General features: G+C 37.7%; 1 protein-coding gene across 4 annotated transcripts; it reads left to right on the forward strand.

The window, feature by feature from the left end:
- Positions 1–2,722: 2,722 nt before the first annotated feature.
- LOC104891512 (protein ALTERED SEED GERMINATION 2) lies at positions 2,723–27,221 on the forward strand. 4 transcript variants are annotated; one of them, XR_007273016.2, is made up of 21 exons: positions 2,723–2,929; positions 3,602–3,670; positions 5,663–5,740; positions 6,174–6,308; positions 6,385–6,492; positions 6,626–6,754; positions 7,917–8,032; positions 8,150–8,267; positions 9,526–9,631; positions 10,507–10,649; positions 10,728–10,895; positions 10,983–11,093; positions 12,305–12,416; positions 13,840–14,189; positions 14,568–14,658; positions 15,151–15,246; positions 15,351–15,421; positions 15,544–15,671; positions 23,002–23,071; positions 23,158–23,271; positions 26,796–27,221. XR_007273016.2 is itself a non-coding variant. In XM_048641830.2 (20 exons), the coding sequence occupies exons 1-19, from the start codon at positions 2,858–2,860 to the stop codon at positions 23,237–23,239; spliced, it is 2,283 nt and encodes a 760-aa protein (XP_048497787.1). In that variant the 5' UTR covers positions 2,725–2,857; the 3' UTR covers positions 23,240–23,288; positions 26,796–27,221. The 4 variants fall into 4 exon arrangements, 3 of the variants coding, with proteins under 3 accessions (XP_048497787.1, XP_048497782.1, XP_010675524.2); XM_048641830.2 differs by lacking the exon at positions 23,002–23,071 and having other exon boundaries at positions 2,725–2,929; positions 23,158–23,288; XM_048641825.2 differs by lacking the exon at positions 23,002–23,071 and having other exon boundaries at positions 2,725–2,929.
- The last annotated feature ends 184 nt before the right edge of the window (positions 27,222–27,405 follow it).

Genomic DNA, 27,405 nt, shown 5'->3' on the forward strand with positions numbered 1-27,405 from the left:
GAAACTTGCAAAGAATTTCAAAATACAAACCGAAAATCACCCAAACTAAATTCTGCCAAATTATAATAGAAATTTATGAAACTCAGAAAGAAATCAATGAAGAAGAAAAAAAAAGAGAGAGACTACATGCTTCTTCAAAAATTTATGAGAGAGAAATAGAATGAATGATTGATTGATGTAAGTTACAAAGTACACCATGACATACCATGAGCTACACTAAGCTGGCCCACTTCAAAAAAGGCGCCAAACTCACCCAAAACTCAGCCAAACTTTGCCCCCCCTAAACTACACAAAACGACGCCGTTTTGCACGAGGTGTAGGTTCCTCTACCTACACCTCGGTGCAGGATCTAAATTGCGAAAAGTAAGAGGGGATCACAACTCTTTTTTCCATCACTCTATTTTATTGTGGTCCCAATTTTCTCTCTCTACATTTCTTGATAAATCCTCACTTTTTCTATGTTTCACTTATTGTGAAATAGAAAAAGTATATATGATTTTTGTTTTCTTTTATTTTGAATAGTTACAAAGGGATATTAGTTATGAGATACAGTTATAACAATTTTAAAAATCTGCCTTAAATTTGGCAAAAGGTAGCAAAAATAATTTCAATAAAATCTACATGTCCAACAAATAAGTTTGGGAATTGTATGTACATTAATAATATGTTAGGGGAAAAAATTCGGCCTTAAATTTGGCAAAGGTAGTAAATTAACTGTAATCAACTGAAAATGTAGTAAGTTGATGGTATGTAAATCAATTTGGCTACTATCTTGTTTTATTGAATAAATTAGTCTCTCTTTATGAGAGCTTATCGAACCTTTCTATGGTGTAATTTGTCTTCTTTGTTGTGGAGCCATGGAGGTCTACTTCTCCCACAATGAAAGTTCTGAGTATTGTTTATTTGTTTATAGGTACGTGATATTGTTCTCATTAGTTGAGTTCAAGATTGTTATTATGAAGGTATTGAGAGTTCAATTGCGGTCAACATTGTTAGAACAAGAATGTTCTTTTCCAGCTTATGTAAAAATGATAAACAATTTCATTAGTAGCTGCAAGATTCAGCAAATAAAAGGGGTCTGCAGTACTTCAATCGATACAGTTTATTATAGATAGATTCATCAAATATGGGTTTGATTTAATTTTGTTTGATTGGATTTTTTTTTTCTTTAATACCATTTGGGAAAAAAACCTCCCATCCCCCCTTAGTAGCAATGCCTAGATGGTGCACATATTTCTGCGTAAAGTATGGTGCGCATATGTACATAACTAACAAATCAAATGTACATTAATAATAAGTCAAATGAACACATGTACTAATGTACATTACTAATAAACCAAATGAATATATGTACATCTTTGTTACTACATGTTTATTAATATTGGGGTTTATGTTCATAATCTAGTGCTTGATATTTATCGTGCGTATGTGCTCATCATACAGACGTGTGTATGTAATAATTTGGACACGAGCAGTCGACTGACGACGTTCTAATAAGCGTCATATTACATTACACATGGCCTCTGCAGAATAACTCATTTGCTAAATAACGCCCTAAAATTTCTTATTTACGCCCTAAATACGTATTTTATACTGTATTTTTATATCCCTTTTCTACTCAGTTTCCTTCCTCCTCTTACCACCACTGTGAACTATGAACTGTGCCACTGGAGCCACCCGCCCACCATCATCAATTTTCCGGCGAGCTTGACATTATCACCGACAATCCAAAAAAAAATAATTGTTTTGTGTGAGACAAAGAAAATGGTGGAAAGTGATTGTACTCCAAAATCTGAAAAACCAGATTTGTAGAGGAGAAAGTGCAGAGGTTACATCACCATTGGACACCGGTAGAACACACCGCCACACCACCGTCGCCGCCCCACCGCCTCCGCTGCACCAGTACTGCCGCCGCACCACACCGCCATAATCCCACCCTCCTCTTCTCTCTGTTTCTTCATTGACAGATCTGAATTTTTTTTTTTTTAAAAAAGGGAGCGTCCACCATGGACGCCCCACCACTGGTGGAGGCGTCCATGGCAGGCGCTCCACCACATGGTGAGGCGCCTGCCATGGACGCCTCCACCGGTGGTGGGGGTCCATGGTGGACGCCTCTCTTTTTTTCTGAATTTTTTTTTTAAAAAAAGGGGAGGCGTCCACCATGGACGCCCCACCACGGGTGGAGGCGTCCATGGCAGGCGCCTCACCATGTGGTGGAGCGCCTGCCATGGACGCCTCCCCTTTTTTTAAAAAAAAAATTCAGAAAAAATAAAGAAAACAGAGAGAAACTGGAATTTCGGCATTACATATTCTCACCCAAATCAAATGGTTTAGAGGAGAAGAAAATATGGAAATTAACATGCATGCATCTGGGCTTGCTTTATAAAACTAGATCTATTTGTAAAAAGGTCAAATATTAAACTTTATTCTATCCAACCAGAAATCAAGACATGGATTCCATATTTGCAGCTTACCAGCTTGCAAAGGACATGAAAACAATAAATCTGTGATGCAAAGGACATGAAAATATGGAAATTAGGTGTTGTGGTCACGGTTGTGGTTTAGAGGAGAGAGAAATTGGTGGCGGTTGTGGTGGAGAGGAGAGAGAAAGTGAGTGAGTGAAGGGGAGAGAGAAAAGAAATTCAAGTATATAAATACGGTATGAAATACTGTATTTAGGGCGTTACTAGGAAAATTTAGGGCGTAATTTAGCAAGACCCCAGAATAATAATACTACAAAACCCCTTCTTTTCCCTCTCGTTTTATTTTCTCTCTCCTAATTCATCCTTTTTAGCTTCAATCCCCAAGAACTTATTCTACTTCATCACCGATCATCTTAGGGTTTCAATTTTCGAATATGGATTCCTTCGCTTATCATGATGCTAACATTTCTAATTTGATTGAAAATCGTACTATCACCTACCGCCATGTAAATTCTCTATTCTCTTTCTTCTTTATTTTGTGCTATATACATTGAATTCAATTGAATTGCGGATTATATGATCGTTTTTGGTTTGGAACTTAATTCGATCGAAGTGTTTCGTTGCTTGGGTTCTCTTATGGATTAGTTCAATTTGGAATTTCGGATTATATTATGAAAATGCTTCGCCTTTAAATTTTAATTGTTTGTAATGTTTAGAACAGGAAATGCGTTAATTTGTGCTGAATTTTCACAGTAGGAGATTGTGATTGTTGGAAAATTACAAGAAAATTCAATTTTAGTGGAAATATGTTAATGATGAAGTCATATACTTGCGTGCAAATGCCAGAGTGGCAAATGATCAATGTATTTTCTTGGATAGTGATTGAATTCCATTAGATGAGAAAGTGAAATTTTGGTTAGAAGTTGATGCTTGATTATTGCTGCGCCGGTAGGGGACGGATAATCCTAGTGCATGAGATTGTTATTATTACTTGATTCTTCAAACACGGTGTAGTTTTACGCTGTTTGTGAATTTCTAGGAATTTGTTGGTCCGAATGTGCTTATTAATGGTTTTGCTTTATTGTTATGGTTTTTTCAGCATCTTGATGTGCTGAAACGTATTCTGATGTTGCTATACTGCCTAAAGTAGTACCTCATTTGTCTGTGTTGTATCATAGGATGGTAAGCATACTTTACACATGCACTCGTCTATGGTACGGAGGCTGGCACTGGAAAGAGAATTGGAGGTTTGATCTGCTAAGCAAAATCTCACTCTGTTTCCATGTAATTTAATGTAGTTTATTATGATGCTTTAGTTTGATAGTGTCTGAATACTGCTGTTGATGCAAAATGTAAAACGCTACTTGTACAATTATGTTTATTTTAATTCTCTTCTTGTTGATGTCGTTGATGTTAAAAACACATTTAGAATGCTAGTTATCCAGATTTATTGACACAATTTATAATATTACACCCCATACCATTGCCAAGTGATTTGCTGGACACGTAGCCTCTATGAATGCTTGTATCTAATTTGCCCTGGATTCTGTGCTACATGTTTTTCCAAATAAGAGTATCAATGCTGTCAAATTATAGGTTTTCTGCAACCTAATTTGAAGATAGACCATTTGTCAGTTTTCCAGTCACGCTGCTTATTGTTTTAGCATCTCTATTTGAGTACAAACAAAATTGTTATGTATGTTATGTCAAGTGTGGCTGATTTAGTCTTTGAAGTTCCTAGTTCGATCTGGAGCACGTCTTATTCCTATTCCAAATGAAATTCCATCCCAAAGCCTATTGACAATGGTAAGAGTTACTCAGTAGGTTTATAGTTCGTTTTCTTTTTACTCCAATAGGAGACCATTTATATGTGTCCATATAATTGGATTCAATAATAGGGCAGACCTCACCCATGAAGAACGAGGCGAGAGAGTGAGACAAAGACAATATACAAACTCTTAAGGGGACGTTTGGTTCATATAGTGGTATGGATTTGGAATCAGGAATGAAACCAAAGTGGTATAGGTTTGTAACTTGATACCTAATACCATGTGTTTGGTTTTATTTGGGAATGGATTTTTTTCTTCTATTTGATACCTTGAGGTATTGGTATGAGCCATACTCACCTACCCCCTTGGGTATCTAAAGTCTAAACTCCATATCTTATGGGTTTGAGGTATTGGTTTTAAATCTTTTAAATTTGTAAACAAACATTAGGTATAGGTTTTGCTCATTCTAAATCCATACCTCATACCAGAATCATATGAACCAAACACTCCCTAAAAAAATTGGTTAAAGTAAAAGTAACATACTTAGCTCTTGAGATTGTGATTTATCTTCTTTTCTCCAATATAGGATAACGGATAGATACATTGTAGGATCTCATTGGGGTTTGGCATTTGAGAAGGTTAATGTTATCTAGGTGTATGATTGAAGGGCCACTATTATGGACAAGCTGACTTGAGCACTAATGCCGTGTATTAATTGATAACTGAAAATAGGCTCTAACCATACCCATGAGGAGGAGAGTGAGACGTGAACAAAGCCAAGGGAAAGTTCCAATACGAATTAATTTGTTTAAACCAGGAGTATTTTACTAGGATTATGAGGATCCATTTCTCCTCCTCTTCTCCAATGTGAGATACCTTACTTATTAGGACATAATAAATTTCTATGCAGTGTTTGATCCTCCTGTGGCTTCTCGAATTTCTCTATATGTGATTTTCAATGTGAAGATTTGTAGACTTGAGAGATGATATTGAGGGCCCGTAAAGCTGTCAAATACTCCCTTCATCCTGCGATGTTTTTGACAATGGGGTATGCCACAATTATAGGGGTAGAATGTAGGTCGGGTATAGGATGTGATAGGTGTTATTATATTACTGCAGAGAATGGCAATGAAATTATAATTATATAATTGGAAATGGTTAAAGAAAATTGAGTGATAGAGAGAATAAGGGTTGATGTGATTCATGTGAAGATAGAGACCGGAAAATCCATTTAAAGGGAAGTGTGAAATGTGAAAAACATGGTGGGACAGAGGGAGTGACTGTCAGGAGTCTTCTGAAATGAGAATCTATATATGCAGATGTCAGAAACATATGAAGACAGGATGAATTGATAATTATGGCACCATATTAAATTTTATGTACCAGTTCAGTTTTCTGATTAGCCGCTTGATTTTGCTCCCCTCCCTGCCACAATTTCTTTTATGTACTTTGATTCTATCTTACTCGCAGGGACATATAGGTTGTGTAAATACTATTGCATGGAACTCTATAGGTTCGCTCCTGATATCCGGATCAGATGACACTCGGGTAATTATTTTTAAATTTTTATTAAAGTAGGCCATATGTCCGAGAAGTTTTACTGAAGTAAAAGGACAGGAAATGAAACTTGAATGCACTCTAAGAAAGGAGTTGTTGCCTTAAATGAAGTCTGTTTGGCAAGAACTTATCAGGATTAAGAAGATCTCGCTGTGATGGGAATAACATAATATAAGAAACTTTTGCAAAAGAAATGTATACATGGTCGTCAATAAGAGGGGAGGGACAGAAAAATGACATAAAAGTGTTCCAAACAGTGAAGATTAAGGAGATCAGTTACCCCTTTTCAGATTGGTTAGGTGATGGGGAGGTTAAGCTTATGGCTTTTTTTTCTTTTATGACTGTGAAGCATCACTTTTTGAAGAATGATTATTCTTGATACCAAGTTCTTGATTCATCAGCTGTTGCTCTTGATTGTGCACAGATCAATATTTGGAGGTACTCTGATCGTAAGCTTTTGAATTGCATTGATACGGGTCATTCTTCCAACATATTCTGTACGAAGTTTATACCTGAGACTTCTGATGAGATTGTGGCATCTGGGGCTGGTGATGCAGAGGTAATAAATTGTGTTAAATTGCATGAGCTCTGCTGGCATAGCAAGTATTGTTGGTTACAAGCTCCTATGATTTTAGGTTCGTATATTCAACACCTCTTGCTTAAGTGAAGGAAGGGTTGAAGAGACTGCAGTCGTTCCGTGTGCTCATTTTCAGTGTCATAATAGAAGAGTTAAAAAATTAGCGGTGAGATTCCTGTGCAACTTTAATCTGCTTAATATCTGAGAGCAAGGGCTTATAAAATTGTTAAGCTTCTCGCCTAATTTGATGATCTTATCATCCTTTTGCTTTACCTATTGTGCACCTTGTTACTTTGTAGGTTGAAGTTGGAAACCCGAATGTGATCTGGAGTGCTAGTGAGGATGGAACTTTGAGACAGCATGATCTTCGTGAAAGCAGTTCTTGTCCTCGGCCTGGATCGTCTAATCAAGAATGTCGCAGTGTACTAGTGAGTCCATTGTTTCATTAGATTGCCTTGCCATAGATTGTAATGAATGATGTAATAAAATTTGTACATATGAGTCAATTTTAAACTCTAATTGTTTCTTCAGCATCAGGATAGAGATTAAGATTGTCATATTGTAGCTAATGCTTTTAGAGGCGTTTTCCATAGCATACGCAAAGTCATAAACCTATAATTTGTGCTTGCTATTGTTCTGGTAGATCAGCCTTTGCTTTCCTGTATCTCTGTTGTTTACGCATAAGTTTTAGTGATTATTAGTTTTCATTGGTAGCCACGATAGTTTTACGAATTTAAACATCTCTCCTTGTTTTGTTTCCTTTTTTGTTTGATATTATTCGGCCTTTCTCTCCCTTTGCCTTTCTCCTGTACCCAACCTCTGCTTGCATATTACGCTTCTCAGGCCCCAAATTGTCTGGAATCTCCTTGGCTTACTGTTATTTTTTCTTCTTACATCTCTCTTCCTTCTTTTCTTATGCTTTAATTTATCTTCCTTGGACCTGTCAAATATTTTCGTGTGATTGGTACTTTCAGTTCTGGCTTTGTAAATGCTTGACTGTGAGCCAGCTATTTTTGTTTGTGAGTTAAGTATCTTTCCTATTAGAAGTGGCTATAAATGTACATTTCATTACCTAAAATAATTTTCCCTCCAAGTGAAGATTGTCCATTCGGACACGACGTAGTCTTGGTAACCAAAGTTTGAACAATGTTTTTGTTTTTTTACTCCAAATTTTAGTGGAAGTTAATAACTTTTGTAGATGTGTCCTTGGAGATAAATTTAACCATATTAGCTTCACATATGTCAATATTTTTTGAATTTTGATGTTGACCTCAAAAGAATGAATGCTAGATATTTCCCTGGGAAAATGGAAATAGCAATCCGAGGAGACTTTTTCTAGGAGTTAGGATATGTACATGTTCCACCCCTTGTACCATGACCTGGATCTAATAATGTGGCAGGTAATTACAAGATTTACAACTTCTATAATTCTACTTAAGAAGTTTTTGATGCGTAATTATCGCAGGGAAAAAGAATTGTATCTGCAAGATTATTCATTTGTGGTATCTCTGTCTAATTTTCTTATTTTGGCGACTGGGGAAATTTGCTTTGCTCAATTATCATAGACTAACAACAAGGATATAATGCCAGCTTGACTTACGCGGTGCTGCAAAAAGGTCCTTGATGGAGCCTCCTAAGCAGCTTCTTCAACTGAAGTCTTGTGATATCAGTGTGACAAGGCCCCATCTGCTTCTTGTTGGCGGGAGGTGATTTTCAGCTTTCCACTTTTTTCTACATATTTCTTGTTTCTCTAGTTCACTATGACTATGTACTTTTGACGAGATTTGCTTTAATCTGTGTGACTATTTTTCTGGCTGCTGCAGTGATGCATTTGCTCGCTTGTATGATAGAAGGATGCTGCCTCCAATGTCTTCCTGTCGCAGAAAAAATTCACCCCCTCCTTGTGTTAACTATTTTTGCCCAATGCATCTCTCTGAGCGGGTTAGTGTGCAGCTAGAGTAATCCCTGTGCCTAGAGTTGTCTGTTAATCTTGATTTTGTTCCGGAAGTATATAGTACTACTTTCATTTCTCTATAATGGTTACACTTTCTTATTCATGGTCTCTTGTGCACTCCTTGACCATGAAACATCTTTAATAATGTAATGAAATTAATAATCAAATATTACAAAAAGTTGGTATTGAGAATACACATTGAAACAATTCAAACAAGATCCCACAAAATAACGTGTTGGTATTTATATAAGCGAGAACTTATGGTCAAACATTTCTAACTTTGACCATAAAAAGAAGTAATCATGAACAAGAAATGGAAGTAGTAACAGTCAGCTTTAAATGCAACATAAAATTTATGCAGACAAGGGTGTGATTGTTCTTAGTGGGCATGGGACAAGAACTTGTAAAGCTTGGAGAACTGTCATATTTTGGCCTTCTATGCTTAAGACTCTCAAATGCTTTAAAATCCTCTTCTCTTCATCTTTTCTAAGTAGTATACATTGAAAATCCATTGTAATCATTAAGATTAAGTTCCAATGAGTGTAATAAGCTTTACTTAATGGAAATTAATTTTATTTTGTAATAATCAGTTTTAAGCAGTACAAAATAGTAACTTCATATACCGAATCACAACACCAAATCAGTGAAATTCAGTTTTAGTAAGTAAAGATAAAGTTTGAAATTGATAGAGATTCCTTTCCGTATACATTGTATTAGCAATTCGGAATTTTGGGCAAAAATTATTAGCAGTAGTATTATATCTCCATGGATATCTGGTCCCTCTTAGAGTTGGGACATTATGCTTTTGCATAATTGTGCAAGTAGGCGGTAGGCCTTGCTCTCTGTGATTAGGTTATTTTGTAATCTCTGTAGCAGAACTGACCTCTCTCCTAGTCTCATTTTCCCGCCATATAGACATATAGCTTTCTCTTTGGTTTGTTCACAGTTGAGACTTGAGATTGTCCCTTGGTAGCATTTCTTTTCTTTTAAAAATATTTCATGTCGACTTTTAGAGCTTTGGTTTCTATCTATTCAACTTATGAATATCTTTTCACTTTTTAGGAAACTTTGATCTACATATGGCAAGTTACAGTTTTCTAAAAGGCGTCAAAATTTTCAAAGCGGGAGATTGTTGAAGTTCTATATGCGTCTATTGTGGTTGATAGTATTAATTTTCGACCTGTGCTTGCCCATTTGTTTTAGCCTTTTGTCTGAACAAAGCTTGCTTTTGATGAATTTTTTCAGGGACGGTCGAGCTTGCATCTAACTCATGTAACATTTAGTCCTAATGGCGAAGAAATTCTGATGAGCTATAGTGGAGAGCATGTCTACCTTATGGACCTAAAGCAAGGTTTGCCTTTGCATTCACTTTCATTCTTTCATTCTAACTTCTATGTTTATCCAGTTGGAGCAGTATCATCAGAGTATCTGGAATTATCTGACCTATAACTGGACCTACCGCCAATCATTATTGTCAATGTCCTTTGGTTTAAGACAATCGTTGGCACTTTTTTGTTGTTTGTGAGAAGTGAAATCAAGCAGTTCAATTTTCTTTTTTTTTATGTGTTTGTCAGCAGTGAGAAGGTCCTAGCTAGCCCTATACTTTAGTAACTTTTTCCCCACTTGTTCCCAAGGTTCTCTTTCATGGTTACACTCTTTAGTCCTTTTGTTATTAAACATATCTAGGAGGTTAAACAGGAAGTTTGGGTAATCCTGCATAAATTTGTGAATCATGTATATCTGGTATTTTAGTCGTCAATGTGCTAGAACGACTTTTCATAATATTAAGGGTCTAATGAAAAGGAGTTTGGGTTTAATAATTACCATGAGCTATATATTTTAGTCTTTTTGAGAGTGTATGACATTATACTAATGCATGCTGTCTATCTAAATTTTTGCAATTGTATTCGCAACCAGATGCTATTCTAATCTAGACTCGGGTTCGTGGAGGTGCCAATACAAAAGATGATAGGATTGGCTATGGCCTTCTTCTTCTTCTTGTGTGTTGGTAGCTGGTGTGGCCATGTGGTGGGTTGGGGCCTTGCGGGGGGGGGGGGGGTTTGGCATGAAACTGTTCTCACTAGAAAAGATTGGACCACCTTCGTTTAGCATACCTAAGAAATGTGTTTTCCATTTTTGGAAAGCACAGGAGCTCTTTTCTTCTTCTTCTTCTCTCTTGGACCAGGGTGGTTGCATTGTTCTGAGCGTGGACCGGGTTGGTTGCAGGTGGTGGGAATTCTGTGCAGTACACATGTGGAGATGTTGAAAATCGATGGAGCTTTTCTCCTTTTCCTAACGCAGTGGAACTTTCATCTCTTGGAGCTGTTGCTTCTGAAAATTTCTCAGCCAAAAGCAATGCAGGTGTGCAGGTATTTGTTTCAACATCTGACTTTTTATCGTTTGCATCCTCTCAAGAAGTATAGTGTGATCAATTTATTAATTCACAGAATGGCAAGTGCACAAAGCTGGTGGAAATGGCAGAAAAATGTTTGGAAGTGGGGACACAATACTACTCTGGTATTGAAGCATGCAATGAAGTTCTGGATGGAGGTCATAAAATTGATCCCCTGCTAAAGCATGATTGTCTCTGTGCACGTGCTGCCTTGCTCCTAAAGGTTTAGCAGAGAATTTTGGTTGATGTTGGCGAAATTTCTGTTGCTTATATGGGCTATACTTATTGCTGATGAGTTCTCATTTCCCAGCGGAAGTGGAAAAATGACGCTCACATGGCTGTAAGGGATTTGAATCAAGCTCGAAAAATTAATTCTTCTTCATTTAAATCACACTTCTGCATGTCTGAAGCCTTATCTCAGGTGGGAATCCATTCTTTGTGCTAGCTACCTCTGAATTTCTTGTAAAAGCATCAGTTCATCTGTATGTAAATACTTTGTCTCCTGGTCATTTGGTTGTTTATCATAGTTGGCGACATGTGTAAAGTTTATTTAGCCCTTTATATTACTAGATGATGGCTGATTGGTGTTAGAGTGTAGTAATGCTGAGGGCTATCTTGTGCAATCTCGTATACTCATGTTGGACATGGGTAGAAGTTCAAGTACCTAACTCGACTGCTTAATGCATATGAAATTTTTTCCATGATTTTGACCCAAAATGAAGCGTGGAAGTGACCTAACCCATGTAGGGTAGCGAGAAATCTGAAGCGAGCGGGTATTTGAGGCTGAATGAAGAATCCGAGTAACATAGGCTGAAAGAGATTTTTTTAGGACCCCTTTATTGGTGACAATTGACAGCCTACTTTTTAACAACAGATAAGACAATTTTCTGCTAGAGATTATTTTGTCAGTTGTAAATTGTAAGCCAAATCTAACTTTTATCCTTTTAATTTGTAGTAATACTAAATGAATTACAGACTTGCCGTTTTGGTTACGGTTGGTCAAAATAGTTAACTGGCTGTATTATTTGGAAATTTGTAATATGTCTGTTTTAATTTGAATGTCCCACCGTAAAAGCCAGTAGTAGTCCATTAGACAACCTTGTGGCATACATCTGCAGATGTTTGTTTAAGTTATACTGGGTAAAGGGATGCTAAGACAAACTATTTTGGACCTTGGAAGAGGGCATAACTTGATGAAACATTTTATAGTAGTAGAGTCGTTTGCGGCTTTCTGCTCATTATCACCTTACAGGAGGACTTTTGTCTATTATTCTACAGAGATGCAAAGGTTAATATCAGGATTTACATGGAAAAAATGCCGTGCTAAATCATGGGTAACTACCCAAAAATAGACTCCTGAGTCTTGTCTCAGTTTGCGTCATTGTTTTACATTTCCAATCCAGTAAGCATGGTCTTTCTGGGTCTAGCCACTACATATTAATAGCTCTTAGCACTGTTATGAACTGATCATAAAGAATGTCTTTCATACTATAAGTCTTCAGGTTACAATCTTCTACTTTCTGGTCCTTGTTTCAACTTTAGATAAGTCTAATTTGGTTTGGGAGTTATGTTATGCCCCTATTTCCTTGAGTGTTGTAATACCTTCTAATTATTTCTTTCATCTTGATGCAGTTGGGCAAGCACAAAGGAGCTCTAGATTTTGCTCTTGCAGCTCAGTGTCTGGATCCCTCGAATGCTGAAGTGGCAGAAAGGGTGGAAATTATAAGGAAGCAGTTGTCGGCAGGTCTTATTTGAAACTTATGTTTATATCTATTTAATTTTTCCTCGAGTTGTTTAGATTTTATTTTCTAGAACCTGGTAGCTCATTTCTCTATTGTCCTATGAATAGCATGAATTAGATAAAACATTCACGTTACATTATTTATTAACTGAGGGCAACGAGAGTGCTCCCAGTTCTTTTAATATGGTAAAAGTATTTGTATACATTTGCAATTGTTATACAGTATTCTGTAAATGATGTCAAATCACATCTAACGAGATCCATGTGTCAATAATTACATACACGGTGTATATTAGCAAACAAATACTGCCAATGTTTTCCGATTTTGACAAGTGTCAACAACTAAAAGAAGACGGAGTGTGTTCTCTTCACCTTAAAAAAAATAAGTTTCAGGTCCAATAAGTTCAGATCAGGTCTGATTAGGTTTGATCAGGTTTAACACAACACTCAAAAATAAGTTTCAATAAGGATCAATCAGGTCTAATAAGTTCAGTTCAGATAAGTTCAGGTTCTTTCAGGTTAAAAGCACACAAGTGATACTGCAGGCCAGTTCTTTACCTCTATATATGTCATTGATATATAGTGATTTATTGAAAGTGCTGCAATATCCAACAATTGCTTTTATAATTTTGTGCAACTTTTCTGCGTCTTATCATTCTTGGTGTAATTGCCTATTTTTCTTCCCCCTTACTGCACATTGATCTGATATTTGGAATCTGGAAGTTTTACATGCCAAGTGGCAGTGGTGAGAAAGGCGTGAACTTTAATGAACAACATTTTGGGAGGTAGCTACTGTAGAGAAGAATGGAAGGACTAAGATGATTTAGAGAGTCAATGATAGAAATTTATTTGGGTAACTTTTCAGTTCATACCTGAGTAGAAGTTCAAATAATATTTAGTGAGTGAGCTATCCCTGAACTGTACATTATGGCAAGTGTTGTACTGAGTTTTTCACACCTGTTTGTATCCTCCATAACTCTTCTGGTTATTGATGGTTTAAATCATTTGGCTGTTTTATTAGAAAGATTTAAGTTTCTTGATAGTCAGTTATCCCTGATCCCCAAACCTTTATTGATTTCAATGTTGAAATAAATAACTTGTTCAGTTGCTCTTCACTAGCTGGCCTATGGTTGGTAGCTTATAAGGTATCATAGCTAGCACTGGATAGTTGTGGTGGAAAGCTAATTGAGTACCCTTCGAGTTCATGGTTTTCCTCTAATATGGATTTTCTGTAACCTAATGTAACGTTTGCTGAATCGCATTTCTGATGGCGTTATATCAAAGTTTATTATTTATATTGTTGTATTTTGCGGTTTATGGGTAGTGGAAGGGAAGGATTGATTTGATTATTTAAAATTTTGCCTGGACCGTGCTCTCAAGCTGGTGCATATTATCTGATGTAATGTCATTTCGGAAACATGTATAGCTGAAGCTGAGAAGAACAAGAAGTTGAATGATACAGGATCCAAGTCTGAACCACGTGCTGGTAGAGTGATCTCACTAAGTGACATACTTTATCGTTCAGGGGCTAACAGTGATGCTTCACAAGATGGTCCTCGATCAGAAAGAGATGACTCTGATTATGATGAAGAACTAGAATTGGATTTCGAAACGTCCATGTCAGGTGATGAGGGCCGTGATGCTGAATCAAATGTCCTTCATGGAAGTTTAAATTTGAGAATGCATAGAAGAGCTGATTCAGCTAAAGAAGCTGGTGGTTCAAATAGCACATGTGGATCTCCTTCTTCCTGTCAAAATGACAAAACGATTTATCAGGTTTTTATATTTGAAGCCAGCTTTTAGCTTCTGCATGAACAGATATGTGTGTGTGACAATTGTGATACGGTGTCTTCACCTTAGGAAAACTTTAATTGATGGAGAAGTACAAATTGACCAAACGAGCTATCTTCATTTGGCCGTATGTCTTGACATCATGTATCTCTGGCCTATTGATGCTGTATAACCTGTTACTTGATTGGCCTCTGTATTACTTGTACTAATCATATTCTCACAGTATCGACTTGTTAATTTTCTATTTAATCTTGATGAGTGGGAAGCTAAATTCATAGCTTCTTTACTGTATGAGCCTGAATTCCCATTTGCAAATCTGGTTATTTCTCCTCATCTTACTTCAACTGCTTTCTTGCATTTCAGCCAGAAGCAGTCATCGATATGAAACAGAGATACGTTGGTCACTGTAATGTAGGAACTGACATAAAACAGGCTAGTTTCTTGGGGCAGAACGGTATGTTGCAGTCTTTTATTGATCTGATTCAAATTTAGAATTCCGTAGTTATGAGTTCCATTCAATATTTCTTTGAAGTTTATTACGCTTGGCTTTTGATAAATCACCCAAACGTCAAATTGTGTAAGGGCCTGTTCTCTTCACCTCATTTTGCTTATCTTCAGAGAAAGTAAAAAAAGTTCAGAATTTGCCCATCAAATGGTCTTGACTTTTGGTTGAAGGTTTTGGTTATGCTATGTTGCTAGAATTTCTATTTATTTTACGTCATCTTCAAGTACTAGTTGACCCGCTTCTGCCTTATTTTTCCCTTTTTGAAACTATATGGAGCGTTATGGTCCAAAGTCCAAACCTTGTGTCTTTCGTCGAGTCGTACACCTTTGCATAAACCATTATATACTTAAAGGCCCCTTGCAGTCTTTCTTTGACCTACGTAAATCATTGATTTTCTCCTTCACATGCCCATCTGATAACTTCTTGCATTATAATTTTTAGGTGATTATATTGCAAGTGGAAGTGACGGTGGCCGATGGTTTATTTGGGAAAAGAAAACCGGCAGATTGGTTAAAATGCTTCTTGGCGATAAAGCTGGTAAAGCTTTCCATGTTATGCTTTTTTTGTGGATATATTTTGTTCTCATTAAGTGTATGAACCAAATACTTTATTATGTACAAATAATACTCTTTTCTTTTCAGTGGTAAACTGTGTCCAGTGTCACCCTTTCGATTCTGTTGTGGCTACAAGCGGAATAGATAGCACAGTTAAGGTGAAAGTGCTGGAATAGACCATTTTATACATCCATTTCTTTATCCGCTCCTCTCTACTTCCTATGCCGATGTGTAGCTGCATTTGAGTAAACAATTGTTTATCTTTCTTTGATGGTTCCAGATTTGGACTCCGAGTGCTTCAGTCCCTTCAATGGTAGCTGGTGGGTCAGCTGGTCCTGATACAGCTAATGTATTGGAAGTGATGGAGGGAAATCAACATAGACTGTGTGAGACACATGAAGCAATTCTGTAAGTACATTCTTAGATATGTGACACTACTCAGTAGAAGCATTCTTAGAGATTCACATTCCAATTCCTGTTTAGCTAATAGATTGATTAGCTTAACACATGATTGAATACCCTATGTATTATTATATAATATTCTATCCAATTCAAGGCCAAAATACATTTCTTTTGTTTGCATAATTACATGACCGAGCTAGTCATGTAATTGCCCTTTACTTTTGTCTATTTCAAGACTGCTAGAACTCATCCAAGGCGTCCGACTCGATTCTTGAGTTACGCCAGACGTGGGATGAGGAAGTGGAAGAAATTACCTGAATGTCAGAAACATATCGGAGTGGCAGAGGACAAAGAATCCGCTAGCTGGACAATGAGGTGGCAAATATCTTGTGAGCAAGGACGAAAGGGAGCGTATGATTAGGCTATATATAGAGAATAGAAGTAATGAATACGGCATCTAGAAAATTGTATTAGATTGCTTACTTGGGAGAGATCTTGGCCTCTCGAAAGCCTTGAACCTTGTTCTTCAATATTGAATCTATACCACAGTACTGTTGCTCTGCCATTGTTGTCTGTGCTTGCTGCTAGTCCTATTTGTTACAACTTGGTATCAGAGCAAGTTATCCTTTGCCCCCGGCAACCTCTGCCAGAATGCTCATAGAGAATGGACAAGCTTGAAGAGGAGTCGAGGAAGTAGCATCCTCAAGAGCACCATGACTAGCTGTCAGCAAGGCGGCAACAGAGATGCAAGTCATCATCACAAACCAAATCATTGCCAGCATGGACCTCACAACTCGACGGATCGATCGATCGCGTGAAAATCAAGAAGTTATGATAGAGAAGATCCAATCGGATCAATCCAAATTCCAAGAAGAGGTTAGGTTAGATCTTCTCTAACCATTTTCGAGTCTCTCAATCTTCTTGGTCCTGAATAAAGAGGAAGCTGGATCCCATGGAGAAGGATTCCTAAATGACGGGTTTAGCATCTTTGTTCATGAAGAACGAAGGAGAGGATGAGTTGAACTTTGCAGAAAATTCGGGAAGAGGGAGGGTGTTTAAGGTGGATCCTCGGAGAGGTGGTGGTTCTGGTGGAGGCCCATGAGGGGGGTGATGGAAATGGGTGGGGTGGTGGAAAGGGCGGTGGTTTTGGGTTAGGGGGAAATGGTGGCGGATATGGGTGGGGTGGCAAGGCACGAGGCTCTAGAGGTGGTACTTGCGCCAGAAACTGGAGGTATAGGAAACTTGACATGCTCCTTTTTAATGAGCAAGATCCGTATGGGTTGATTATTAGGAAAGAAAGATACGTCCACTTCTACTACCTTAGCAAGGAAGGAAGATGGAAGCTGCGGTGGTTGGGTTCGAAGGGGAGGTGTTGTCGTGGTATATGGGAACACCGCCAGCGCGTCGTCCGGGCTTGGTCTGATCTTTGGGAGTTGGTCTTGAAGCAATTTCGGCCGGCTAACTCCAGTTCCTTATACGTGCAACAACATGCTGTAAAACAAGTAGATTCAGTTATCAATAATCAGTAGCAGCTCATTAGAATGGCTGCACCCCTGGACCAGGTTCCAGAGAGGATTCTAATGGGCCAGTTCTTACATGTACTCAAGGAGGAAGTAAAGGTGGAGAAATTCGGGTTGTTGGTGTCAGCAGAGTCTTGGGAGTGTCATTAGGAAACAGAGACTCAGTGCAAGGATGGGAGAATGCCGGGGCGTGAGATTACACTTAGAAGGAGTGGAAATTTTGGGGGACATCTTGCCTTTACAACTGGGAACTTCAGATTTAATTTTGGGAGCGCAATGGCTTGAAAGACTTAGTACTGTGATAATCAATTGGAAACTTCAGACCATGAAGTTTGAGTTGAACAATTGAACCATTTGTTTGAGAGGAGATCCATCCTCGACCAGGTCCAGAATTTCAATTAAGGCCATGATCCGCACTCTCCAGAAATAAGGGGAGGGAATTTTATTGGAGCTATGCCAACTGGAAAGTGGATAACATACTGTTAACAGGGGAACAAGAACCTATGAAGGCTGTTCGCTCTTTCTTACAGCAGTTTATAGGCTACTTTAGAAAGGTGTTTGAGATGCCCCCAGGTCTGCCACCACGGAGAGGGCACGAGCACAGCATCACCTTGAAGCAAGGAAGTGATCCGGTGGGGGTCACTGGTCAGACCTTACCGCTACGCTCACTACCAGAAAGATCAGATCAAGAGATTGATCAAAGAGATGTTGGAGGCAAGCATAATCCGGCCGTCGACCAGCCATTCTCTTCGCAAGAAAGACTGTTCATGGCGCTTTTGCGTGGATTATTGTGCCCTAAACAAAGAAACGGGTCCGGAGAAGTACCCAATTCCCGTGGTCGATGAGGTTTTAGAGGAATTACATGGTTTCGAAGGGTTCACCAAGTTGGATCTCAAGTAAGGGTATCACCAAATTCTGCTCAAACAGAAGATGTGCAGAAATCTGGCTTTCGTACTCATGAGGGGAATTACAAATTCCTCGTAATGCCTTTCGGGTTAACCATTGCACCATCTACCTTTCAATGTCTCATGAACGAGATTTTTTGTCCTTTACGTAAGTTTGTTCTTTTGTTCTTCGACGATATTATTGTTTATAGTGGCAGCAAGGAGCACGAGACACACTTAGCTATGGTGCTGCAAACACTGGAGGATCACCAGCTCTACACGGATTTCAAGAAATGTGAACTTGGGTTAGAATTTGAGAAAATTAAGTATATGGTGGATTGTGCCCCGCCCACAAACCTTCGAGAGTTACGGGGATTCTTGGGCTCAACGGGCTGCTACAAAAAAAATCATTGCTTAATATGCCCAAATTGCTGACCCTCTCACTGTCCAGCTCAAAAGTGACAATTTTGGGTGGTCAAATGAAGCTATGGAGGCTTTTGAATGACTCAAAACTGCCATGATACAAGCCCCTGTACTCGCAATGCCAATTATCAGTTGACATTCATATTGGAGACGGATGCATCGGGGTACGGGGTCTGGGCTGTTTTGATGCAAGAGGGCAGATCCATAGCATTTTTCAGCATAATATTGGGGTAAGGGCTTGGTCTAAATATGTGTAACTGATCGCAATATGCTTGGCGGTACAAAAACAGAAGCATTACTTCGGCAGCATTTCAAAATACGAACGGTTCCCAAAAAGCTTGCGTTTTATAATGCAACAGAGAGAAGTGGGCTCGGAATACTAATGGTGGGGGAGCAAGTTAATTGGGTTAAGACTTCGAGATACAATACAAACCCAAAGCTTCTAATCAGGTAGTAGATGATTTGTCAAGGAGAACTCATAGAGATATTGAAGATTGGGGCTGCTATTTTGTACTCAAGCACTGGGTTTCAGACTCTCAAGCATCATGGCTCAAGCAAGTAATCAGGCATGATGCAACTCTACAGCAAATAATTTCAGACTTGCAAAGAGAAGCCAAGGAACATGCGAGTTAAACTACTGTACAAGGGGAAGTATGTCATTCCCAAGACTTCTTCTTTCATTCCTTCCTTACTCAAGAAGTACCACGATTCCCCAATTGGAGGGCCTTCCTGAGATTTAAAGACATACTTGGGAATGGCCATGGGTTGGTATTGGTTCGGTATGAGGGGAGATGTAGTCTCATATGTGTTGAAGTGTGGTGTTTGTTGGCAATTTAAAGCCTCTCAAGTCTCATCTGAACCATCTAGATTGCTACAACCTTGCCTATCACTACCTTGGTTTGGGATGTAATCTCGATGGATTTTATCGAAGGTCTTCCACCGTCCAAAGGCAAGGATGCGATGTTAGTAGTGCTGGATAGGCTGACAAAATATGCGCGTTTCATTCCCTTGAAACACCCTTTTATAGCTTACTCTGCAGCCACCTTTAGCCAAAAGATTGTGCCATGGGTTTCCTTCGTCAATTGTATCCGATAGAGTCCGAATTTTTATGAGCGTGTTCAGGCGTGAATTGTTTCTTTTACAAGTCACCAACTCGCAGCGTAGCACTCTTACCACCCACAAACGGATGGGCAACCCGAAGTGGTAAACAAGTGTCTTGAAACTGGTGTAAATGGTTGCACTCGCCAGAGTTTTAGTATACTCCTCGCCTCATCTTTCCTCCAAGACGACTCCTTTTAAGGCCTTTTATGGTTGGAACCCTCCACATCTCCTTCGACTTGGGAAGGGCACATTGTTGTGGATTGTTTGGAAACATGATCCTTGAACGTGAAGCTGTGTTGGATGATTTGCGCTTTAACTTACAACCGACACCGGCGAGAAGAAGCATCTTAGGTAGGAGACAAGGTGTTGCTCAAACTCCAGCCACACCGCCAAGGCGCCAACAATCCTTGGCGAAGAGACCCTTTGAGAAGCTTGCTGCACGCTTCTATGGGCCGTTCATAGTATCTCTGCCCGTATTGCTGAGGTAGCTTAAAAGATGAACCTCCCTACTGAAACTGCATCTTGTGTTTCACATCTCCTAACCGAAAAGGGTAGTTGGAGATGCTGCAATCAGTGCTACAATCCCTACTCCCGTATCGCAATGGATTGCTGACCCAGAAGTGTTAGATGTGTGCAGGGTAGGCCCCATGGCAGCACACTTCCTCCTTTGAAGCTACTTGGGAAGAGTTCCATTCAATCCAACTTAGGTTCTCTAACTTTCTTCTTGAGGACAAGTGTGTGTTTGTGTAACACCCGAACCATACGGAGTCGAGTCTATTTTCACCAACGTGCATCCAGGACCAACAACTATCCTCAATAACCAACACAAGTTCTTGCGGCGTATTTTGTCCGTACTCATGCGCACCTCGAGAAACTTCCCAGTAGGTCACTCATCCCAAGACTACTCCCAGCCAAGCACGCTTAGCTGTGGAGTAACTAAGGAAATAAGCTCCTTAAAAACAGGGACATCTTGTTGAAGTGAGTAGCCTGTGAAATCCCTTTAAAGCAATTATGAGGGGTATTACAATCTGGGCTCGGGGTAATCCAACAAATCATCCAAGGCCTCTAATACTGTCGACTCATGCCAGATGCGACAAGAGGGGCACAAAAGTGTAGAATGAGGAAAAGGGAGGAAAGGAGAATAAAATGTGGTAAGAGGGAGTGGAAGAAATTACCTGAATGTCAGAAGATTTTCAGAATGGCAGAGGAGGACATAGAATCTGCGAGCTGGACTATGAGGTGGCAATTATCTTGTGAGCAAGGACAAAAGGGAGACCGTTATTACGCTACAATTAGACAATATAATAATGAATAAGGCATCCAGAAAATTAGATTAGCTTGCTTACTTGGGAAAGTTCTTGGCTTCTGAAAGCCTTGAAACTTTCATTCTTCTTCAATATTAAATCAAAATCACAGTTCTATTGTTCTGCCATTGTTGTATGTGATTGCTGCTGGTCCTATTTGTTATAAAGATCTAAACTTACTCTATTTGGCTGCATCAATTTGGATCAGGAGCCTTTTGAAGGTTTTCGACTTTTCGTTGGCTAATATGCAGCATGATTGGCATGCACTTTTGTATCATTAGTTTTGTGACTGAAGTGAACTAATATTTCGGCTTAGTTTGCTAAATTTCATGTATCAATGCTTTCTTTTGTATCTACGAGTTAACTGCGACAGCCAAACAGAGTTCTGATCCATAAATCTCAAATAAGATGCTGTTTGCTTTCTCAGAAGTTTATAAATGAGTAAAATGACACTGACGGCCTGTCCTGTAGGTGGTAAACTGGTAATAAATGGAGGTATATATTTGTAAGAAAGTCTAATGCCAATGTCCATGTAAATTAAATTACACAACCAAAATGTGTATTTCACTTTTTCTTCATATATATTTGGATTAACAACCAATATCACATTCCAAAGTGGTAATGGTATTTTATGAAGAATTAATAGATGTTTGAGGCTGGCCAAAGGCTTATCATGGACTCCTGGCATAGGACTTCTCTTGTAAAATTACACTAAATTTCTAATCACCATTTGCCACAGGGGCTGTAATTATGTAGGATAACTCATCCTTTTTGAAAGATCCACTTCTGATCTGCTATAGTTATTTAGTCTTTCTGTCCAGAGAACCCAAGGGTTTTAGGGAGTTCTCCATTATTTTCCTAGGTCTGGTTTCAGTTAATTCATCTGGGTATTTCAGATGGTGTCCTGGATATCTGGTTTATGGCCTATAATTCTGTCTTTCTTTTGCCTCCATGAAATACATAAATGTCCTTGCAATGCACTTGTAAATACTCTACATTAGCTCGCTTTCATTATTTGTTAAGGCCTTGTTTGGGTGGATAGAAAATTTACCTTGTTTGGCTGATTAGCTCCCATGAGACTTGAAGTTTCTATGTAATGTTACTTCCTATGTTACTATGAAAGTTCACTTTCATAGATCACCTACCAATATACAAGGTCAAATTTTGCACCTTGGAGATGAATGTTTTCTTTTTCCTCCTAATTTGTTAATTGAGTTAGTGGGCTTATAATTACCTCTTCACTTTCTTCTAAGGAGCTCTCAATGATTCATAAGTTGAAGTCATTTGTCTGTAACTCAGAATGCCATGACAATTCAACTTCTATGATATTAGTGCTTGCATAGGGGAGCTAGACTGTATGAACCAAACAAGGCCTGATGCTTTACTATAGGTAATGAGAGATTGTTAATGGGCTGATGGCTCGCCCTATTGGTATAACCTGCCAAGTTCAATATCGTGGAACCATCACGGCCAAGCCCAATAATCCTGTCCCTGGTCTAGACAAGCTAGCTTCTGATATGGATTTAGCTATTTTTGCTTGATTAAATTTGCTACTCCAACTGATGCAGCCTGGTTTACTTATAATATTCTAGAAAAAAATTGAGTCTTTCTTTTTTTGTTTGCATCTTTCTTGGAGAAAGAAAATAATTGGAAAGATAAGGGCTGAATTCGTCGAGCATTATATTGATCCATAGCTCTTGTGCTAGGTCTGGAACAACTCGGCATGGAATGCATTTGTTAAGTCTTCGTTAATGAAAATTTTCACTGGTATGATCCAGTCTGTTTTGGGGCTGAACGAAAATGGCCTTGCTGCCTTATCCAACACAGATTAGAGTGGAATATTCTATGGCCATCAAAACATTACTTTTTCCTCTATATTTCTGATGTTTCAGGTCAAGCTGCAATTGAGCGACTTTCATGTGTTATTCATTCTTTTGGTTGGGGTGGGAATGGGGGTGAGGTATGGGTTGAAGACTTGAATCACCTTTGATGAACTGAGGCATCCATGTAACTCTTTATTATCTTTTGGCAAATACATCCGTGTAACTCTCCTATTGCTTATGTTTCTGCGCAAGTTACTGATTTAAGAGTTTTTATTTGTTAGGTTTCTCTTCAGAAGTCCATTTGATTGTGAGGATGTTTTTGCAACATGACATGCCTTACCCAAAATATCTGTAATGAAAGCCCTTTGTATCGAGAAGATGCCATATAGCAAATCATATTGTTTTGGGTTTTAACCTATCTATGTCTTTTTGTACAGGCCTCTTGAGCTGTTGGAGAGGTTTCGCATGCATGATTTTACTGAAGGAACATTGCATCCTTTTGAGTGTGCTCAGAGCTAGCTGCTCTCCTACATATTCCAGGCTAGTCTCTGGTAGGTTTGACTTCCAAGTTAGTGCCTGAAATTTCTGGCTCTTTTTTTCTTTACTTAAACGTAGTTCTTAGTTCTGCTGAAAGAGCATGGTACACTAATGCTGGTATGATAATCATTGTACACAAACATGTTGACCATTTGGTTTCATTCTCTGAACTTGCTTAGATTAAACCTTTTGGCCTTTAAATATACATCAGGCTAGCTTGACATTTGACCTAGTTACACTCGCCTTGTTACTTCTGGTACCAACGGCGGATCATAGGGGGGAGGGCCTGGCCCCCCATAGAGTTAATTAAAAGAAATAAACTACAGCTAAAATAATGAAATGATATGTGGCAGAATGGTTAAAGGAATTAGATGATAGTGTGCAGGTGCAATGTTCGAAACCCGGCAATTCACCAAGTTAGGCATTTTTCCTTTTACTTATTTTGAGAAGTCTTTTTACATTAATTGTTTCTATTTCCTTTTAATTTGCATATTTGCTGCATTTATTATATTTGTCCAACTCTAATCAATAAAATTTTTTTTCTCAAAATATATTCCTAAGAATTACTCCCTCCGTCTCAGAATATAGTTCCTATTTCTATTTTCGGAGTCCAAAGTTTAAAATTTTTGACCAAATGCATACTCATGTTGGGTCTTATTAGATTCGCCACAATGTATACATTTATAATACAATAATTTTATGCTCGATATCTATCTTTGGTGGCAAAATCTAGGACCGAATTAGACCAATCTTTTTACAACTTTAATGTCCCATAAAAAAGAACGGCTGAATCTAAGAAGGGGAGGAGAAAAATTATGCCTGAAAGAGAGGAAAAAGGAGCAAAACGGGGTAAAATGAAATAAAGCACAAGACACGTATGAGTCAATGTCAGAAAACAAAGTCAACCTACCGGGATTAGGCCATCACTGGTACCTTTGTGCCACGAAAGAAAGATTTATAAAATAGTTTTGTGCCTCATTTTTTTATTAGGTGGTTTTCTCGCAAAATGTGCATCATACAAGGTAGTTTTGCTCAAATATTCCTTCAAACTTAAACTAAAACATATTTATGTGTGATCTTGCTAAGTTTGTCTATCATGAATTTATTAAAAATCTAATTTTCATAATTTTTACTAACACTAATCTTAACATATTTATAAGTAACCGCAAAGAAGAAGGTTTGGTTTGGTTTGATGTATTTTTGATAGGAATAAGTATCTATTTCCTGACAAGAGGGGAAAACATAGTTATGAGATTATTTGTGTAACCTAAACTGGATATTATGGACTGATTGCTTAATCTATTGTTAAAAGCTCCAGAAAATGTTGCGTGAAAGAATCAATATCTACTTCCTTTGTTGCCAATCAAATGTTTACTTGCACGTTGTGGAATATTTCAAATATATGAGTCCTCATCATCACCTCTCTTCTCATTCAAAAAGCAAAGGATCCCTTCCCTACCTGCATCTCTCCCTTTCTTATTAAACGTGCCCCAATTAACTGTTATATTTACTCTTTGGATAGAATTAAGTAGCGTAAAAATCCCAAAATGTTTAGGAAAATCCGTCAAAAGCTATCCCTTTTCTAGCTACTACTGCTGATTTTTGTCGCTAACTTCTTATTGTGACCAAATGCTTGTGATGGCCATATTTTCTGACCAGAGACCTATCTGGCAAACGTGAATATGACTATTGTTATTGAGGTTTAGTAAACAAAAGTGACTAATCCCCTCGTCTCGGGTGCTCCATTTTAAGAGTAAAGGGCTAGCAAGAATCTCTTTCTATTCCCAAAAGTTGAGGATTGAACTCTCGATCAATTGGTTAAGGGACAAAGTGAACAACCACTATGTCAAAACCACTTGGTTTTACTTTTCTGGTTGGGATGCATGATGTTGCTCTTCTCATTTTTATCTTTTCTCTCACAAAAGATCATATGATTCCGGTTATTCCACCACTAATTCACATGTCTTGGGAATTCCCAAAAGCAAAGTTGGAATAACAAAAAGAAACGAAGGGAGTATTGTCTAGGGAACTAATTGGCCTACTCTCATATTTTCTTTGAAGTTTAGAGCTAAACTAGTTGTTGACCCTCGCGATGTCCTAGATCATTCATCTATGTGAATTTGAATTGCTAAATCAAATCAAACACTTGAAAGATGTGGAAAACAAGAATTCTAGGTATTGGATTGTGCTCGTGAAATAATCGTTTTCTTTTAGATTTTCTACATAGTAAATTATAATATGAATTATTGATCAATACAACCCTAACTATATGAGAGTACATTAATTACAAACACTAATACAATCTTGTTTTTGAAATTCAGGTTAATGTGTAAAAATATAATTGATATAATTAAATAGTGTAGTGGTGTTAATTAGGGAGGTTATAAAAATTTTAAGAGCTTTTTTTGAATATTAGAGTACTTAAAGTTATACTATTATTAACATTAGATTAACGAGTATTAATATGTACATTTATATTTAATTGTTTTTAAAAAGAGAATATTATCTTGAATTTAAATATATTTTTCCCCACAAGGACCAATATGAGATTGTAGATTATTTAGTTAGTGTATTTGTATTTTAAATAAGAGGTTATGGGTTCGAGTCTTAACAAACACATTTTTATTGTTTAATATATCTCGCTTGATTTTGTGGGTGAAGCAGGGGTACATATGGTAACATGATATGTTTTTACCTTGGATCTAAAAATATACTACCTCCATTCTTTTTCTATTGCAACAATATGTTTAGGCACGATTTTTAAAGAGGTGAAAAAGGTGGGTAATTTAGTATAAAGTAATCTCTATTTACTAGAGTAGGAGAGAAAAATGAACACTTAATAAAGTAAATTTATCCTTTCAACAATAAAAGATGAGTTGGTGAATAATTAATGATGGTTTTAGTAAAATAAAATAAGGGTAATAATGTCAACTAAAATTTTATTATACCAAAAATGAAATTGTTGTGATAGATGTGAAACAACTCAAAGTCGTAATTGTTGCAATAGAAAAAGAACGAAGAAAGTACTCCTTTCGTCTTTTTTTAATTGCTACATTTTACCATTTAGACAGGTCTTTCTTTAGTTGTTGTATTTGCCAAATATTTCTATTTTTAGTATGTGGTATGTGGTATCTGAGGTTTTAGTGTGGGTCACTGGCTTGTGATATTTGATGTTGTTTTGCTCCTCCCATTTTTGGTTGTTTTCTTTAACTTAAGTTTTGTTCCTTGGTTGTTGCATTTGGTTCTGATTTTCATATATAGATTAATTAGGTAGATAACAACTAGACTAAAGGTTTGGTTTATATATGCCTGTGTTTGATAAATTAATCTGTTCATAGTGGAATTCATTTAGTAAACGAGTTGGGTTAAGGTTAAGGATTGACTACTTGTTTGATAAATACGACCCGTTTGCCAACTCCATAGTTAAATGGATGATAGCTAGGATACCAAAGGTCTATGAACAGGTCCCTCTGCATGGGAGCTACTATACATTGGGTCCAAAAATACTTTTATCATTCTTCCTTTTGCTGAAATGCAGGCTATTATTCGTCAGTCTGCCGCTTGGTCAAGTGAAGGAAACCTGAAGGATTTTATGGAATCACAAAGCATATGTCATCATCACCCATGGAGTTTTACAGCAATTTGTTTGTATAATCAGAGGCAGCATTGTTCCACCATGTTGCTGCCTTTTTCTTTCTTTTCTGTTCTTTTTTCTGTTTATGGTTTTTTTTTTGTGTTCTTTTTAGTTTTTGCTCTGACTGGGTCCGGAAAGCCATTGTGAAGGTGCATGGTTGGCTGGTTGCTATGTAAATTGGTTGAGAAACAATAAGGTTGAGCACAGTACAGTTCCTTATTTTCGATTTTCGACACAGGTTTTGTAAGTTGACTTTGCCAGTGTAATTGGGTTCAATTTCTATGTAAAGTAATAATATTCCTGTTATATAAGTTAGAAACTTGTCTTGTATTTTTCTTTTCTGAAACTTTATCCAGCTCAGCATATATCTATGCTTTTGGGATTGGATGGTCCAGTTCTCCAATGAACAATTGGGAAACTACAAGAGAATAAAGTGGGAAGTATATTTTGTAGGAATACACTTGTGGGAAAAGTAAATTTTCAATAATCTCTGTTTGGTTTGTGGTGGTGTTTG

The sequence above is a fragment of the Beta vulgaris genome, chromosome 1 (genome assembly GCF_026745355.1).
Source record: "Beta vulgaris subsp. vulgaris cultivar EL10 chromosome 1, EL10.2, whole genome shotgun sequence".
In the NCBI taxonomy this organism is placed as follows: domain Eukaryota; kingdom Viridiplantae; phylum Streptophyta; class Magnoliopsida; order Caryophyllales; family Amaranthaceae; genus Beta; species Beta vulgaris.